The following is a 15397-nucleotide window of genomic DNA, read 5'->3' as shown; positions in this document are numbered from 1 at the left end:
TCAGAGCTCAAACTCACTAATGGCGTCCATTCAATCTGTCTTTCTCTACAATCCTCTCCTTCCCTTAAGACCTCCTCACTCTCTTTCCACTAAAACCCTCGGGACCCCTCGAAATCTCCATTTTACCCTCGCCCGTTCTACTAAGAAAGATGTCCCATTTACAGAGCAAGAGGTCCTCCAAGCCGTGGCCGAGTCCGACGAGAGAGTCCTTCCTGGAGTAAGGACGTACGAGAACGACTCGGCTCGTCTCGCTTTAGTCGGCGCAGTCGACTTCGAGCAGGCTCTGACGGCAGCTGCAGCCGATGGAGGACAAGCCGCCGACGAGCATATCAGCTCGGGCATGCCAGCTATGGTTGTGGAGACCTTGTTCCCGGGCCATTCGGACCCCCACAGCACAGTCTCGACCCGGCTGGTCAGTTCATTTGTATCTCTAATTTTGTTTATCATAAAAAGCATGCAACTTTGTGCTAATGCTTATGAATGTAGTTGAGAATTCGAACTAATAAATCATCAAAACACACATTTAAGTCCATGTTTTCATTGCTTTCTTGCTGATCGTAAAATTCCTGGGATTTTGTTTTCAATTATTCACTAAGGTCCTTTGTTTTTCGAGAGTTTGTTTTTGTCCTTTCGATTTTTCCTTCTCCTGAATGGCTGTTGTGAAATTGACATTTTTACAGTTTCTGCCAGCTAGAAAAGTTAAAGAAAAAGCTGGTAAACTGAGAAGGTCCATCACAGAAGATATGCTGTCAACCGCAACGTCCAGAAACATACTTTCCATGACATTTAGACAAGTAGTGTTTCAACTGCTTTGGAACTTCGAACTGGTTGTCTTTAGACCTGGAACAGAAAGGAATATGGAGGATCTGGAGAACCCAAGAGAGGTTTGTCATTGTTATTTATTTGTAATGGTTTCTGCTTAAGGAATTTACACCTGCATGACTTTCTTGTAAAATGTAATATCATAATAATCTCTGTCCTGCAGGTGCCATGTGATACTGATAGGTTCAGTTCTCTTATGCATTTCGTATCAGCAGGTCCCTCCATCTTTCACCCTTAGTTCTTCAGATGAACAGATTATGTCTGTGCTCGCAGAAGTTGTGTGCATATCTGCTCTTGAAAACACTGAAAGACAATTTCTTGAAGATTGCGTGGGCAAAACTAAAAGTAATCTGGTCCACTGGTTCCGAAAGCCTAAAAGGACTGTATCCAAAGATTCCTCAGTTGTCATATACAAACTATTTGAAGATGAGATAGTTGACAATGCGAAGAGTTTGCTGAAGAATTTTAATTTAACAAAGGGAAGTTTTAAACCTGTAAAAACAAAATCCAAGTGCTATCGGTGGACACCAACTGCACTCTCTAGATTGGAAAAGATTGGTGGTCCTGAGTTTAGTTCTTGGACTAGTGAGCATGTTCCTGCTTACAGGCTACAAATTGATGCTAATCAGCATAAGGATGTGAAATTTGAAGGCTGGAGAAAATCTGCGGAAAATTGGTGTGAAGTTCTTTTGACACACTCCCAAATGGTACTTTTTTCTTTCCTTGTCTTCAGTCTTCTTGCTTTCAGTGTTTCTTGTCATGGTCTCTGTAATTTGGGTACTGAAGACATGCTAAACATGTTAAAGTGTCCATGTAATGAGGTTTCTAGTTCAAATCTATATGAAATAGGATGATGATGTATGTGATGGGGAATTTTCATTCCCCCTTCCTCTCATTCCTATAATATGAGTGTATTTATGATAGAGCCACGTTAACAATTGCTTATTTAGCATTTAAGTTTAGTGTAACTTAATCTCAGTCGTGAACTATTGATTTATGGAAGGAGTGCTACTTTTATTTTGACTCTGGTTTACACAATTTGTAGGTTGGACTGGCGGACATAATAGATATGTATTATGAAGATCTTTACACAATGCCGGATAAGCAACTATCATGTGGTGTTGTTGCAAATTCCACTAATTTGTCAAATAAGAAGGTACTTCAGTGCATATGTTTTCTTTATCTCTTGGTTAAGTTAATAATTTGAGACCTGATGCATGTATGTGAAGATTTTTGTAAAACAAATGTAAAATTTTGTTATTAGATCTGTTCTCAACCCAGATTGCAATTGCTGCAGGTATGTCTGTACCCTTTGATCAATTGAGTTCAGGTCGGATAATGAATTTGAAATTGGTGTAATTCTAACTGGTTACGTTTATTTCAGACGGGCTCTTTCTTGTTAAGAGTGTTATCTGTCACCCTTGCAAGTGGAATTTTTCTCATCACAATCAGTGCTCTTGGTCAACTTGGTTATCCCTATCCACATAAAGGTAGAAAGTACTTGAGAGAAGACAGGTCTTTTCCATCATCTGAAGTTGATGGTGCACTATATCAGTCGGTGGATGCTCTGAAGGTATGCATGCGCCGAGAGGATGATATCATGTCAATCAAATTGAAAATATTTTGGATTATGTAATAAACTTATCTATAATTAGTTTATGAACAATTTTCACGGGAGGCTTCCAAAAATGGGAGAATGAGAAGCAGGTTGCATGTATAGAAGTTCTCCTAGAAGTGTACTCAATAAAGGGCTGTGATAAATGAAAAATAAAGATTTACCTTTTTCGCCTCATCTTACTCTGCTTCTTAATTGGTCTGAGAAAAATATGAATTTGGGACTTTATTTGGACAGTTGGAAGCATTTTGCGTATCAGTTGTCAAAAAGATAAAAGATGCCCTGGGTTGGCCGGGTGAGATCAAGATGGAAACAGATGTGGGTGCTTGGACTGGTAAAGTACCAAACTACTTGAGGCTGGTAGTTGAAGATTCTTCCAACAGGGAAGACATGTCAACTTTTTCTTCCTCTTCAGAGAAAATTGATGAAGACTTGAAAGCATCAGCACAAGATATCGCTAGTTATCAGGTAACTTGTGTGTAAAAGTTTACTTTCTTGTGTTTTTTCAGCCACCATTCAATTTGGTTCTCTTTCTCCTTCACAATTATTTCTAAGATATTGGTTTCAATAGTGAAGCAGACCACCTATATGGAGAAATGTCTTATAAGTTACTTCTTTAGGATGCTGGTGTGCCATATCATTGTCAACATGTGGTATTTTAGGGAAAATCATGATCATAATCATGTAGCTTTCGGCTTATTACTCTATTGTTGATTATCCTAGTTGTGCCTTTTCGATGTTTTTAACATTTCTGCATACTCTTTGGGAAATTTTAGGTGGTTCTGTCAACCGATGGCAAGATAGTGGGCTTCCAACCTTTGAGCAGTGTGGCTGTTAACCATTGGGCTGCCAATCCCTTAGCAAAAGAATTATATAGAGGGCGAAAACTTTCACCTGGTAAGTGCTAGCTGTTTTTGTAATCTATTATTATTGTGTTATTAGCTGCCACTAACCTTTGAGATTGTCTCAAATAGGTTTAACAGAACCGGGTCTTAAGATCCAGCGTCCAAATGAGGTTGCTGTCATAGAGTTGTTGATGTCAGTAAAGCCAGATGCCTGTTTTGCTTTGGCCAGGCCAGTTCGATAATTATCGTCTGGTAATTGTGCATAAGGATGGGCATGCACATCTTGGTGATGCCATTGGTACTGCATGTGGTTTGGCTCCTGCAGTGTGGAGTTTTAGATCTTTGAGATATATCGAGTGGAGCAAACCAGAATGTTCACCCCTCTTTGAGATATTGGAAGATGCACCCTGTGGGTTGTGGTTTGTTACCTTTGAGTCACTTTTGTGGATGTGGCTTGATATATAACTTACTCGTCAAGAAAAATTTAGTTGTGTATCATTATCTTAGAAAAGGAAGAGTCAAAAGTTCAGTTCCTTCTCAATACCTTTGATTAAGCTCAATAATAATAAAACCCAATTAAAAGATTGGCAAAATTATACATAAAGGTGGAAAGTACTTGAGAGAAGACAGGTCTTTTCCATCATCTGAAGTTGATGGGGCACTATATCAGTCGGTGGATGCTGTGAAGGTATGCATGCACCGAGGGGATGATAATATCATGTCAATCAAATTGAAAATATTTTGGATTCTGTAATAAACTTATCTATAATTAGTTTGTGAACAATTTTCACTGGAGGCTTCCTAAAATGGGAGAATGAGAAGCAGGTTGCATATATAGAAGTTCTCCTAGAAGCGTACTCAATAAAGGGTTGTGATGAAATGAAAAATAAAGACATGTCAACTTTTTCTTCCTCTTCAGAGAAAATTGATGAAGACTTGAAAGCATCGGCACAAGATATCGCTAGTTATCAGGTAACTTGTGTGTAAAAGTTTACTTTCTTGTGTTTTTTCAGCCACCATTCAATCTGGTTCTCTTTCTCCTTCACAATTATTTCTAAGATATTGGTTTCAATAGTGCAGCAGACCACCTATATGGAGATATTGGTGTGCCATATCATTGCCATCGTGTGGTATTAGGGAAAATCATGATCATGTAGCTTTCGGCTTATTACTCTGTTGTTGATTATCCTCCTTGTACCTTTTCAATGTTTTTAACATTTCTGCATACTCTTTGGGAAAATTTAGGTGGTTCTGTTCCTTCTCAATATATGTTTACGAACTTGAAAAAAAAGAATTTGATTAAGAAGATCGTTTGTCACGCATAACAAAAGAAATTGGTGAATTAAAGTATTGTCTGGTTGTCAAAGAATAACAAGATTGGCAAAATTATACAAGTGTGCGTGTGTGTGTGTGAATTAAAGCAATCAGGGGACCTTTAAAGTTACACACAGAAAATTCATTGAAGCAGTTGATGCAGCTTCTGTTCAAAGCTATCTAAGCAAGAGTTCTCAAGCCCTTTGCCAGAGAAAAACTCCCTCCACTTAGCATGGTTGGTCCTCACCTCCTTGGCTACCTCACTCTCATCATCCATCACAGTTTTCACAGCCTTGCAGACACCCTCCGTTGTAAACACCCCATCTTCATCTCCTTTCTCAACCTCCACTCCCACTTTGAAATCCCTGCTCATCATTCTTGCATTGATGATCTGATCTCCCACATTTGGCAGCAGCACCAATCGGCACTCATTCATCAGAGCCTCCGATAAAGACCCCGAACCGCAATGGGTCACAAAGCACCCCACAGAAGGGTGCTTCAATATCATTGGCTGCTGAACCCAACCCCCATGAACAATTCCTCTTCCTTGCATCCTCTCTTCGAACCCTTCTGGCAATGCTGCCTCAATCGATTCGACTCCCATGGGTGGCTTCAGGGCGGTGAAGAACGGCAGACCTGTAAGCTCAAAACCCAATAGCAATTCCTGGAACTGAGCCTTGTTCAGAATGCATTCACTCCCAAACGCACAGTATATCACGGTTTTGGCTTCGAACCCATCAAACCATTCTGCCCATTTCTCATCTAACTCTGCAGTTGGGGACTCTGGCACCACCGGCCCTGCAAGAATCACTGGCTTTCCAAACTGGGTTTCAACATAATCACAATAAGGCCCTTCCATTTCTCTGCAAGTTTTGAAAGCAATGGCATCACAGTTGCTAAAAGAGCCCATTTGGCGTTCCAGGAATGTAACCCCACGCCCATACTCCATCAATGTGCCGCCTACCAGCGCTCGAGCTTCGTGGGTTTGTAGCTTGATTGATGATGCAGGGAAAGATGGTGGAGGCTCCATAAGATCAGCTTCTGTCAATGATTTTTTGAAAAGTTTTCTTTCTGGGCTTATCAGAAACCCAACAGTTGCAGGACTAATTGTGCAGTAATGCACAGACTTGATGCCTATATCCAGCTGATGCAACAACTCGGGCAGCCAATGTGTGAAGTCAAAGAAAACAAAGTTGGGCCTGAGCTCACAAAGTGCTTGTTCAATGGCAGGGCGTGTGAGGTCCATGGCGGTCACGAGGAGAGAGTGCAAGGGGAAAGGAACGTCGGCCGTGGTTTCGGTGCCGGGAGGAAGGCCGTCGACATGTGGGACGTCGATTGGGATGAAGGAAATGAGATGAGAGTGGAGATTAAAAGCCTCCAACTTTTGTTGTACTTTGGATGGTGAAAAGAAGGAGATTCTGTGGCCTCTTTCAGCAAGTTTGTTGGAGATGTGCAGAAATGAGGTCAGGTGCCCCATGGCAAACCAAGGGTACATGGCAATGTGAAGGGTTTGGTCAGTCATATTTGCAGCAAGTAAATTAGCTGAAATCAAGGAAATCAAATGTTCCTAGAACAGATTGGAAATAATGAATTTTGGCGAACACAAATCAGGAGCTCTGCTGTTGTAACCAAAATTAAAAATAAAATGTTCCAAGAGAGAGAGAGAGATGAAGATGAATAATGTCACGCTTGGAAATGAGTCTTGCATGCCTAACAACAAATCACGAACTTCTTGCAGAAATTAACTAAACTGGTGGTTAGATTAGATACTTTGTATTCGATCACAATAAATCTGAGGAAGACGTGGTCGTTTTTTTTGGTTTTCTAGCTAAACATATAATGGTTTTGGCAAGGCAAAAATTGCAAAACTTTGGATTTCTTTCTACCTTTGGGTGTTACAACAACTTGTACACTTCAAATTTTGTGGGTGGATTGCGAAGTGGACCAGATGGATTTAAATTTATGGAATTGGGTCATTGTTAGTCAGCCCATAATAATAATGGGCTAGAAATTAAGTTCCAAATCATTGGGTCCTTGTTTACTCAGTCTTTTCAAATTCAAAGGGGTATTACAGTCAATTGACCACTAGACCCATAGCATAGGAGAGTCTATAAAACGGAAGCCTTCATAAGAAAGGATTTCCCTCCACAACACGACTCTCGCAGCTTCTTTGATCTTTCCCTGGACTACTAGGGTTTTTAGAAATCACAGTGAAATATAATCGAACCCTAGTGCCCGTATATAATCAACCAAGTTTTTTTGGATTGTTTTATATAGTCGAAAACTGATTCTCAATTTGATCGCCTTTGAACCCAAATTTGCTGCTTCTGCTTCATCTTCTTTTTGTATTCAAACGATGGGAAGGGGAAAGTTCAAGAGCAAGCCCACCGGTCATCGCCAGTTCTCCACTCCCGAAGATCTTCGTAAGCCAAACAATTCTTAATTTTCTCTCTTTCTTATTTACAGATTTTTTTTTTGTTTGGTTTCAAAACTAGTTAGTTGAATTATTTTGTTTTCCCTCCCACTTTCTGGTGTTTCTCGGTAACCAAACGGAGGATTAAGGCCTGCTGGCTCGTTAGATATTGCGTGATTGGGGTGTGTTTTGTAGTTAGTAATCGACAAATTCTATTGTTGTTGTTTGATCAATTTGTTTCATTTTCTATTTTATGAGTGATTGCATTGATTCGAATGTTGATTGTTGGTTTGTTTGATATTACAATTAGGAGATCATGCAAACGAATTTATGTTGTTATTATTGGTTAAAAGAGGGAAGAAAAAAAAAGATGTTGTGAAGTTTTGGGAGATTTGGCTATTTGTAAGTTATAATTATGCTATATTGGCTGAATAACCCAGAAAATAATTTTAGTTTATTGGCCCCTTAAATAAGAAATTAAAACAATTTCAGGCGTGGTGTTTCACTATTGTTTGTCGATATTGAGTTATTGACTCGCTTTAAATGAGATTTCAATTAATAGTGTTATGAGCAAAAAGATACCAATAGAACTTGTAAAAGGTGAGCAAATTGATTCCCATGTTCCTTTTACTATTGAGATGGAAGGGAAGGTGGGATGATGTGAGATAAAGAAGTATGGGCACGACATCGATCTCTTATGGCCTACTACATTTTGTCAAAAGCTCTCTGTGTGATTTAGAGAGATGGAGGGAGAATGAGTATTTGTTAGTAGTGCCTTTAAATTTGTAGTACGAATTTCTGTTTAGATTGGTATGGTTCTCATGTGCATTCTAATATACGTTTGCAGTTGCTGGTACCTCTACTCGTCCTCGCACTTTTTCAAAGGTATGTCTGGCTGCCTATCTCTCACATATTATGTGATGATACAAAATTATCAATTTTTCGGGGTAAGCAAGTTATTTTGTTTGTTTCTATCAGAAAGAAGCTGAATATGACGAAGTTGAAGAAGAAATTGTAGAAAGTTCTGAAGAGGAGTCTGGAGATGAATCGGAAGGACAAGATGAAGTGAGTAAACATGAACTGCTATATATGTAGAAGGTTTTTTCTTCTTGTTGTTTTATACTTTTTAAATGTGTAAGCAATAATGTGAAATCACTTGTCATGTTGTCCAATAATGTTTGCAGAAGAAGAAGGGAATTCAAGGTATTATTGAGATTGAAAATCCTAATTTGGTAAAGCCAAAGACCTTGAAAGCTAGAGACATTGATGTAAGTTTTGCAAATTTCCTTGAACTTAGTTCTGATAGTGAATTTTATGACGAAGTAATATTTGTCTTATTTATTTATGTATTTTTTACAGATTGGAAAAACAACTGAACTCTCAAGGCGTGAAAGGTTTGTTGGGTGAAACTTGAGTGTATGAATATCTTTTTGATCTTAATCAGTTTTATACATCCTCAATTTTTGTGCTTTTGTTTTCAGAGAAGAGATAGAGAAACAGAGAGCCCGTGAGAGATATATGAGGTTGCAAGAACAAGGAAAAACTGAGGAAGCAAGGAAAGATTTAGGTAAGTGTCATTGATTAGTGTTAGTCAGGACACTAATGTTAGCTGACTGACGTGTCACGTAAGGATTGGCTTGCCTTATAATTTCTGTCATGAAGTTAGAATTTCGGTGTTAACATTTGTAATTTTCGCTACCTTGCCTATTTTTTGTTTCACATTATAATTAATGGCTAATGCTCAAAACTCTTGTTAGTTGAGTTCTTTAGAGAAAAAACAATAGCTGAGTTCTTTATAGTTTCAAAATTTTTATTGATCTGCTCTTGTTGTTTATGCAGAGCGTTTAGCCCTTATAAGAGAACAAAGGGCCGAAGCTGCTAAAAAGAGAGAAGAAGAAAGAGCTGGTAATGTTCTGAGTCTGAGACCACCACTAATTACTTGTTTTCTAGATTTACATGATTTGTAATTCTTTACTCCAATTATTTCAGCCAGAGAACAGAAGAAGGTGGCAGCCCGCAAATGACCTGTTTGAAGCAAAACAAGTTATGCTGCTGATAGTACCAGAACTTTTGTGGTCTCTACACTTTAAAGTATTAGTTTAATCTATTATTGAACACCAGTGTTCCAAATTGGTGATTGAGAAAAACAATAAACTTGCTAGAATCTCTTATAATATTTACTGTATAAAAGAGGTTTCATTTATATCAGAACATGGACTGAGCAATTTACCAATCTCATGCCTACATGAGATTGAAATTATGCTGTTTCATTTTTGGATGACAGTATATATTTTTGTAAATTTTCTTTTATGAATCAAAGGTTTAGGTAAGTTGTCTGAGGCAGTGTGTTCATCACATTGCACCCGATTTCAAACTCCTCCTCCATAATAAGACTAGTTTAGAATATCTTCTTTATCAAAAATAAAAAATGCAAAACACTGTGGAGGGCCATATGTCTCTTTTAAGACAGGTGGCAGGGGGAGGAAATATATACAACATAATAACAACTAACGCTCTTCGGCAAAACCAGAAACACAAACGAAACTGAGGCACCGAGAGAGAGCTTAAGACGCAGACATGGCTGAACCCAATACACCTCAAAATGTTCCTCCTTCTTCTTCTTCTTCTTCAGGTAAAGTTCCAGCTGACATGAACAATGGCCACGCCAACAACACCAACAAAAGTTTCTCGGGCCAAAAGATCCACTACCCGAACCCGCCCGACGCATCAAACCCTGACCCGGCAACGCTCCGAGAGCAATGGAAGTTCGCCATCAGGCAGTATAGTAAATGGTACTCCCACGCCTGGGGTACCGCCATTCTCGCTGGAGTTTCCTTTTTTGCCCTCGGTTGGGTCATCAAGGGCTCCAATCCTCTGCCCTCTTTTGGCCGCCATGACGATTCTCCTCCTCCTCCCGACAAAGCCGATGAAGCTCCACGCTGATCAATCTGTTCTCTGATTCCCAGTGAGTTTGCTTTCTTCTGGGTTTTCAATTTTCGGCTTTCGCTTTTACTTTTTTAAAAAGAAACAATTTAAAACAAAATTGTAGGTTCTCTTCAACTTGAATTTATGTTGGCTTTACTGTGATTACTGGGTTTGGATTTCATTGTGCTCCGAGTCAGAATTTGCTACTCTTTTCTGCAATTGGAAAAAAGGAAAGTTCCAATTTTGAATAGGTCGGATTGGATTGATGTTATTGGAAAATTCAGGATTTTGAATTGTCTGGTTGTGAAGCATTTAGAGTAAAATGGACTGAAAATCATCTTGTTTATGGTGAGTTTTGTAAAACTTCCTAATGTTTCATGCTCTAACATTAGTGAATTGGACATTTTCTGTTTCCCTCAGTTACATATAATTGTCCCTGTTTGTTGCTTCTGAAACATTAGATGTCATATTTTCCATACATATGATCTTGTTGTGTTGCTGATTCGCTATCTACTGATGAATGCAGATGCCACATCTCTAGGGTTTAGGGAGGGAGGACAAGCTGGTTCGGTTCACCGGTGTCAAGACTCTTAACTTTCTGTACAGCGCCAACCTTGCAGTGTTGAAAACAGGGTTTATCAATGTGGCTTGAGCATCCTGGAGAATGTTACTAGATAATTTAGGGCTGTGAATTATATAATATTGTGTGAACCATTTCATTTGACGATGGTTAAGCAGGTGATAATTGATAAATGTTTACGACACCAGTTTGGTGTCAGTTTTAGTTTGTTGTAATTAGAGTTCTAATCTTTCTGAACCAAAAGATAAACCCAGTGGACTCAATAAAACACACACATGTTATCGCTTTATCGACAATTTCGATACAAAATCTATCATTGTGCATGGAATTTCTAATCAATGCCATATGAAGCTTGTTCAAAGGTTATCTAGTCTGCTCATGGAGCTTTGACGAACAACAAAAATAGTATCACTTTGCTCAATTTTAGATCAAACAACCGCACTTTATATAAAACTCAACCGAGGAAGGATAATAATACACAAGGGGAAGCAAGTAGTTCAAATTGAATCAAAGGAAAGAACAGTAACATATTCTTAACATCCTAAAGTTTTGGCTAACATAGGGAAGCTTTCGAGTATCCAAAGCATAATGTTTCAAAGAGTTCATATTCTGTTCAGAAAGCAATTTCGTCGAGTCAGGTCAACCTCTGTATAGACATGACCTCGGGATAGAACCTTGAATGCCACTTGAACCATTCCTCCAAATTTAAGCAGAGCAGCATCCAACTTGCTTCACAGCTGATACATCATCCTTGCCCCCAACGTTGATCGTCTGTCCTTTGGGCAAGGCTGCTGGATCATCCCCAATGTCAAGGGCCTTCCTGCTCACAACACGATAGATCTGGGTCAGCACTTCAGTGAAAGCATTGTCGACGTTCATTGACTCGAGGGCAGACGTTTCCATGAAAAATGTGTTCTCTCGTTCAGCAAAAGCCTTAGCATCCTCGGTGGAAACAGCTCGCAGGTGACGCAGATCTCCCTTGTTTCCGACTAGCATGATCACGATGTTGGCATCTGTATGATCCCTTAGCTCCTTCAGCCATCTTTCCACATTCTCAAATGTAACATGACGAGTAACATCATAGACTAGTAAAGCACCAACGGCACCTCGATAGTACGCACTTGTGATTGCACGATACCTTAAACAAAAGAAAAGGAAAAGTGAGATGGATATTTACAAACCATCCCTATCATTTGCTAGATTTGTAGGAGACCCTTCTTTTCCATTTATTGTTGCAGCATTTCCTTGTTATTAGACATTTCAGAGCTTCAAAACAAGATGCATTCTGATTCATTACCGTTATTGCCAGGAATTAGTTTACACAGCACCAATAGACATAGAGGACTGGAAGAATGCTAAGGTGTCTTTTCACGGAGTTGCAATGGGGTATTAAGTCATTTGATCTATCAAATGAAACAACATGCCACTTCGAAATCGAAAGAATGACAAAATGTTCGAACATGTATGATTATGATGGTTTAATAACAGAATTAATGACATAACAACTTCGGATTTAGTTTGAAGTTAGAGAAAGAACATAGCTATCTGAAAATGCAGTTGCTGAAAGGTCGTCAAACTGTGCCACATCCTAAAAACTATAGCAGAGTGAAAAAAGGCACCTAATTACTTATAGAACACTACAAAATGCGCCAGAGCTAAATCAGCAAAGAAAAAAAATGTTAAAAGGCCAGAAACTGTATAGAATTTCAGCTTAACATTATAAACAAAGTCCACTAACCAGTCAGTTTTTCAGAAGTTCAATAAGAGAATTACATTTGCAATTTCATGTTTTCTTCCTCAGCATTCTAAGCAAACAAACAAAGGGTCAAAGAATACACATTAACCAAACAGAGGCATGAAAAATGATCCTTTTCCGATCCAGACTTAGATAATCACATCTGTATAATACCCATGTAGCTAAATTTCTCAGGCAGCCAAGAGAACCCAGAAAAAGAAATGAAAATGCGATTCCAAGATCCAAAAAAACCCAAAATTTAAAAGAAACAGAGAATGTGGATCCAAACCTTTCTTGGCCGGCGGTGTCCCAAATCTGAGCCTTGACGACCTTATCATCGACCCGAATGCTTCTGGTAGCGAACTCGACGCCAATGGTGGACTTTGATTCAAGGCTGAACTCGTTCCTCGTGAACCTGGACAAAAGGTTCGATTTTCCGACCCCGGAGTCACCGATCAAAACCACCTTGAACAAGTAATCATAATCGTCGTCTGCTCTGTACGCCCCCATCTCGTTGCAGAAAATTTATTATAGTTTTTACCTGGTGAATTTTTTTGTCTTCTCTTTGTTCTTGTGTTTGTCTTTTTCTTTGTTTCTGAGAGAAATCAAACAAGTTGGATTGATGGGTAAATGGGTTTTGGAATTATGTTGTATAAATATTAAGAAGCATGGCGGTCTACGTCTGTATGTGAGTTATGGTGGTGGTGAATGGGTTTTGTTTGATTTTGTATTTTGAGAGAAATAGCAAAAGGGAGGTTGAAGACAGCAAGCAAGCTGGAATTGTGGGGTTTTCTTAGTTGGCAAAATTGTGGTTATGATTAAAGACTCCGGTCCCAAATAAATTTCTTAACCTTTTTCCCTTTTGGTCTCACAGCAAAGAAAATTGACAAAAAGCACCCGAATTCTTGTGGAAATACAAACTTTTATTATTGGATTCAATACCGTATATTTGGAATTTTGTTTCTTTTATTTAAAACAGGAAAGAGCAGCGAAGGTCAAAGCTCTTATGACTACAACTAAAAGCCAAATAAGTTCTACAAGGAAGAATAGCAAGACTCCAACTTTTACCATAACACCTGTGAAATCTGTTTGTTTGAAATTTGAAAGACGATATCAAATTGAGAAACCTACTGGCTTTTGCTTTCTGAGATCAGACAAAACAAAAAAAGTTTTTTGCTTTTCAAAAACCCACTTGATTGATTTGAGGTTTATCATAAAAATTTCAAATTTATATAAATTGTATTTTGTATGGCTAGTCATACGTCATCCAATTTTGTATGGGTGTTTTGGGGTTCTGAACCTCTGCCAACATGAATAGAGATGAAAGAATTCAACTAACTGAGTTATACCTCACAAGCTTACGCATATATTTGAGGAGTCATTCTACACACCTATAGATTTCTTATATATTTGAGACATTGGGACATACTCTTAAACGTTGGATCAAACGGCTAACCAATTTGATCCAATGATGAAGAGATAAGACTCTCACTATAAAATTCTATATGCATATGCATGCCGATGATGAGCCCATAGAGACTATAAATGGCCCTGTTTGATGGACTGCCTCATGAATTGCTTGTAACCTTTTAATGGGTTGATACAATGAGGCCCATATTGTCTTCAAGAATAATAGAAGAGCTAGACCAACAAGCTCTCCTCAAATGATATACAAACTAAAATGCTACATATAAAAGTTACCAACCTAAATAAATAATGAAAGGGTCTCGCCTTTGTCCTTTCACATCAATTTCCAAATTAAATAACATATACATGAAGAACAAAAACGTACAAATCACATAAGTGGAGCAAGAACAAGAACTATCCCATCAAGCTAGGTGACTGTTCACTCCAGTCTTCACACTTCACCTAATCCACTCGTGGGGCATATGCAGATTGCAGATTATTGCAGGGGTAGACGCATATGATCTGATCTGATGATCATCAACCACTGTGAACATGCCACGTGGACTTTATAGTTTGCCCCACCAACCAACCATCCCACAAAACGAACCGTCAGATACATATTGATTTACAAAGCACACCTCAAATCAAATATCTTCCACGACCATGCTTCTTTTCCACCCTGCACCTCGTGAGTGAGAGAGAGAGAGAGAGAGAGAGAGTATCATACGTGAGATAGTTCATGCAAAATACAGTAGAGCATATAGTGTAGCTTAGGTAGCTATAGAGAAGGAATTTTGGTAGGGCAACCAAGTCTTGTTTTCTTCGATATATCAAAATCACTCAATCAAATCCACAGAAATAACTGTTGGGCACCAGATTGCAACTTACACGTTACAAATCTGCACCACTCAACTAAGTTGACCCTCCCACCCCCTCCTCGTCAATAACCACTCCCTGCCTCCCTGCCTCTCTCTCTCTCTCAATTTTTCCCTTCCCTTCTGATGATCACCAACTGCAAGCATAGCATAGTGACTGACTGGCTGATGTTATCTGATCTGATCTGATGATGATGATCAGGTTAAAAAACCAAGTGCGCACTGTATGCCGGGTGTTCGTCAAACATTAACACCTTTCCGTTTCTGGTCAGGCTCTCTGATTTGTCCAAGCAAGGTACGTTTTTTTTCTAATGGTCTATCTTATCAAATATTGCTGAAACTGAAAGGCACCCTGCTCAGTTTCTATATACACCTTCTATCAAATCAGGTATATGGCATATATGTGTGTATGTGGGTCCACTCGAATGCCCTAATTTATGATGTGTGTATATATGGACAAAATAATGCATCAAAAGTAATAAAATTTGGCAAATTACAGTGCACACCAGAGCACGATGTTAGCTAGGTGAATGTTGTTCCTAAATATTTTCATGCAACCAAGAAATTTTTTTGTCGATCTCTTCCTATATTGCTTCCTATGTACCATATAAATTTCTTTCCATTTTGGGATATCTATTCCAATTAATGTACATATTTATATACCAAAAATTCTAGTTATACCACATTTATGAATCTCGATGAATCCATAATAAAGATACGAATGAATTGGGAAAGCATCACCCATAATTTATATTTGAAGCAGTTTAACAAAAATGCTTGCAATGAGTTACCTGCATTTACATCTGCACATGAGCACGATGTGGTTATAAACCGGCCTTCGAAAAGAAACAACAACAAAAACCACA

The 15397-nt window shown here is 38.7% G+C and overlaps 5 protein-coding genes across 8 annotated transcripts; 3 read left to right on the top strand and 2 right to left on the bottom strand.

The window, feature by feature from the left end:
• Positions 1-19: 19 nt before the first annotated feature.
• On the top strand, positions 20-4066 carry LOC110770401 (deneddylase). Of its 4 annotated transcripts, none has more exons than XM_021974540.2 (9): positions 20-412; positions 681-884; positions 1038-1529; positions 1868-1978; positions 2087-2119; positions 2207-2395; positions 2675-2905; positions 3214-3334; positions 3412-4066. In XM_021974540.2, the coding sequence occupies exons 1-9, from the start codon at positions 20-22 to the stop codon at positions 3522-3524; spliced, it is 1887 nt and encodes a 628-aa protein (XP_021830232.1). In that variant the 3' UTR covers positions 3525-4066. The 4 variants fall into 4 exon arrangements, with proteins under 4 accessions (XP_021830232.1, XP_021830231.1, XP_021830234.1 ...); XM_021974539.2 differs by having other exon boundaries at positions 1035-1529; XM_021974542.2 differs by lacking the exon at positions 2087-2119.
• Positions 4067-4633: 567 nt separating this feature from the next.
• Positions 4634-6178, bottom strand: LOC110770403 (cyanidin 3-O-galactoside 2''-O-xylosyltransferase FGGT1-like). Its single transcript, XM_021974543.2, has one exon. The coding sequence runs from the start codon at positions 6116-6118 to the stop codon at positions 4739-4741; it is 1380 nt and encodes a 459-aa protein (XP_021830235.1). The 5' UTR covers positions 6119-6178; the 3' UTR covers positions 4634-4738.
• Positions 6179-6721: 543 nt separating this feature from the next.
• On the top strand, positions 6722-9364 carry LOC110770421 (uncharacterized). The gene is made up of 8 exons (XM_021974565.2): positions 6722-7019; positions 7857-7894; positions 7988-8074; positions 8194-8277; positions 8369-8403; positions 8491-8576; positions 8849-8914; positions 8999-9364. Exons 1-8 carry the CDS (start codon positions 6953-6955, stop codon positions 9031-9033), a joined length of 498 nt encoding a protein of 165 aa, XP_021830257.1. The 5' UTR covers positions 6722-6952; the 3' UTR covers positions 9034-9364.
• An 82-nt stretch (positions 9365-9446) lies between these two features.
• LOC110770423 (uncharacterized) lies at positions 9447-10729 on the top strand. Its single transcript, XM_021974566.2, has 2 exons — positions 9447-9974; positions 10461-10729. The coding sequence occupies exon 1, from the start codon at positions 9587-9589 to the stop codon at positions 9950-9952; it is 366 nt and encodes a 121-aa protein (XP_021830258.1). The 5' UTR covers positions 9447-9586; the 3' UTR covers positions 9953-9974; positions 10461-10729.
• A 206-nt stretch (positions 10730-10935) lies between these two features.
• Positions 10936-13072, bottom strand: LOC110770420 (ras-related protein RABA1f). The gene is made up of 2 exons (XM_021974563.2): positions 12539-13072; positions 10936-11652 (listed from the first exon to the last, which is right to left on the bottom strand). Exons 1-2 carry the CDS (start codon positions 12757-12759, stop codon positions 11220-11222), a joined length of 654 nt encoding a protein of 217 aa, XP_021830255.1. The 5' UTR covers positions 12760-13072; the 3' UTR covers positions 10936-11219.
• Between the last annotated feature and the right edge of the window lie 2325 nt (positions 13073-15397).

The sequence above is a fragment of the Prunus avium genome, chromosome 4 (genome assembly GCF_965620075.1).
Source record: "Prunus avium chromosome 4, drPruAviu1.hap1.1, whole genome shotgun sequence".
Taxonomy (NCBI): Eukaryota; Viridiplantae; Streptophyta; class Magnoliopsida; order Rosales; family Rosaceae; genus Prunus; species Prunus avium.
This window is presented reverse-complemented; position numbering and strand designations above follow the sequence as displayed.

What these genes read in the sequence shown, in the direction of transcription:
- LOC110770403 (XM_021974543.2), bottom strand. Translation starts at nt 6,118, where the DNA reads ATGACTGACCAAACCCTTCACATTGCCATGTACCCTTGGTTTGCCATG.
- LOC110770401 (XM_021974539.2), top strand. Translation starts at nt 20, where the DNA reads ATGGCGTCCATTCAATCTGTCTTTCTCTACAATCCTCTCCTTCCCTTA. An exon ending in TTTTGACACACTCCCAAATG is followed by an intron (nt 1,530 to 1,867) that starts GTACTTTTTTCT and finishes CACAATTTGTAG; the next exon opens with GTTGGACTGGCGGACATAAT. An exon ending in CCAGATTGCAATTGCTGCAG is followed by an intron (nt 2,120 to 2,206) that starts GTATGTCTGTAC and finishes CGTTTATTTCAG; the next exon opens with ACGGGCTCTTTCTTGTTAAG.
- LOC110770423 (XM_021974566.2), top strand. Translation starts at nt 9,587, where the DNA reads ATGGCTGAACCCAATACACCTCAAAATGTTCCTCCTTCTTCTTCTTCT.
- LOC110770420 (XM_021974563.2), bottom strand. Translation starts at nt 12,759, where the DNA reads ATGGGGGCGTACAGAGCAGACGACGATTATGATTACTTGTTCAAGGTG. An exon ending in GACACCGCCGGCCAAGAAAG is followed by an intron (nt 11,653 to 12,538) that starts GTTTGGATCCAC and finishes CTTTTGTTTAAG; the next exon opens with GTATCGTGCAATCACAAGTG.
- LOC110770421 (XM_021974565.2), top strand. Translation starts at nt 6,953, where the DNA reads ATGGGAAGGGGAAAGTTCAAGAGCAAGCCCACCGGTCATCGCCAGTTC. An exon ending in AATCGGAAGGACAAGATGAA is followed by an intron (nt 8,075 to 8,193) that starts GTGAGTAAACAT and finishes TAATGTTTGCAG; the next exon opens with AAGAAGAAGGGAATTCAAGG. An exon ending in GAACTCTCAAGGCGTGAAAG is followed by an intron (nt 8,404 to 8,490) that starts GTTTGTTGGGTG and finishes TTTTGTTTTCAG; the next exon opens with AGAAGAGATAGAGAAACAGA.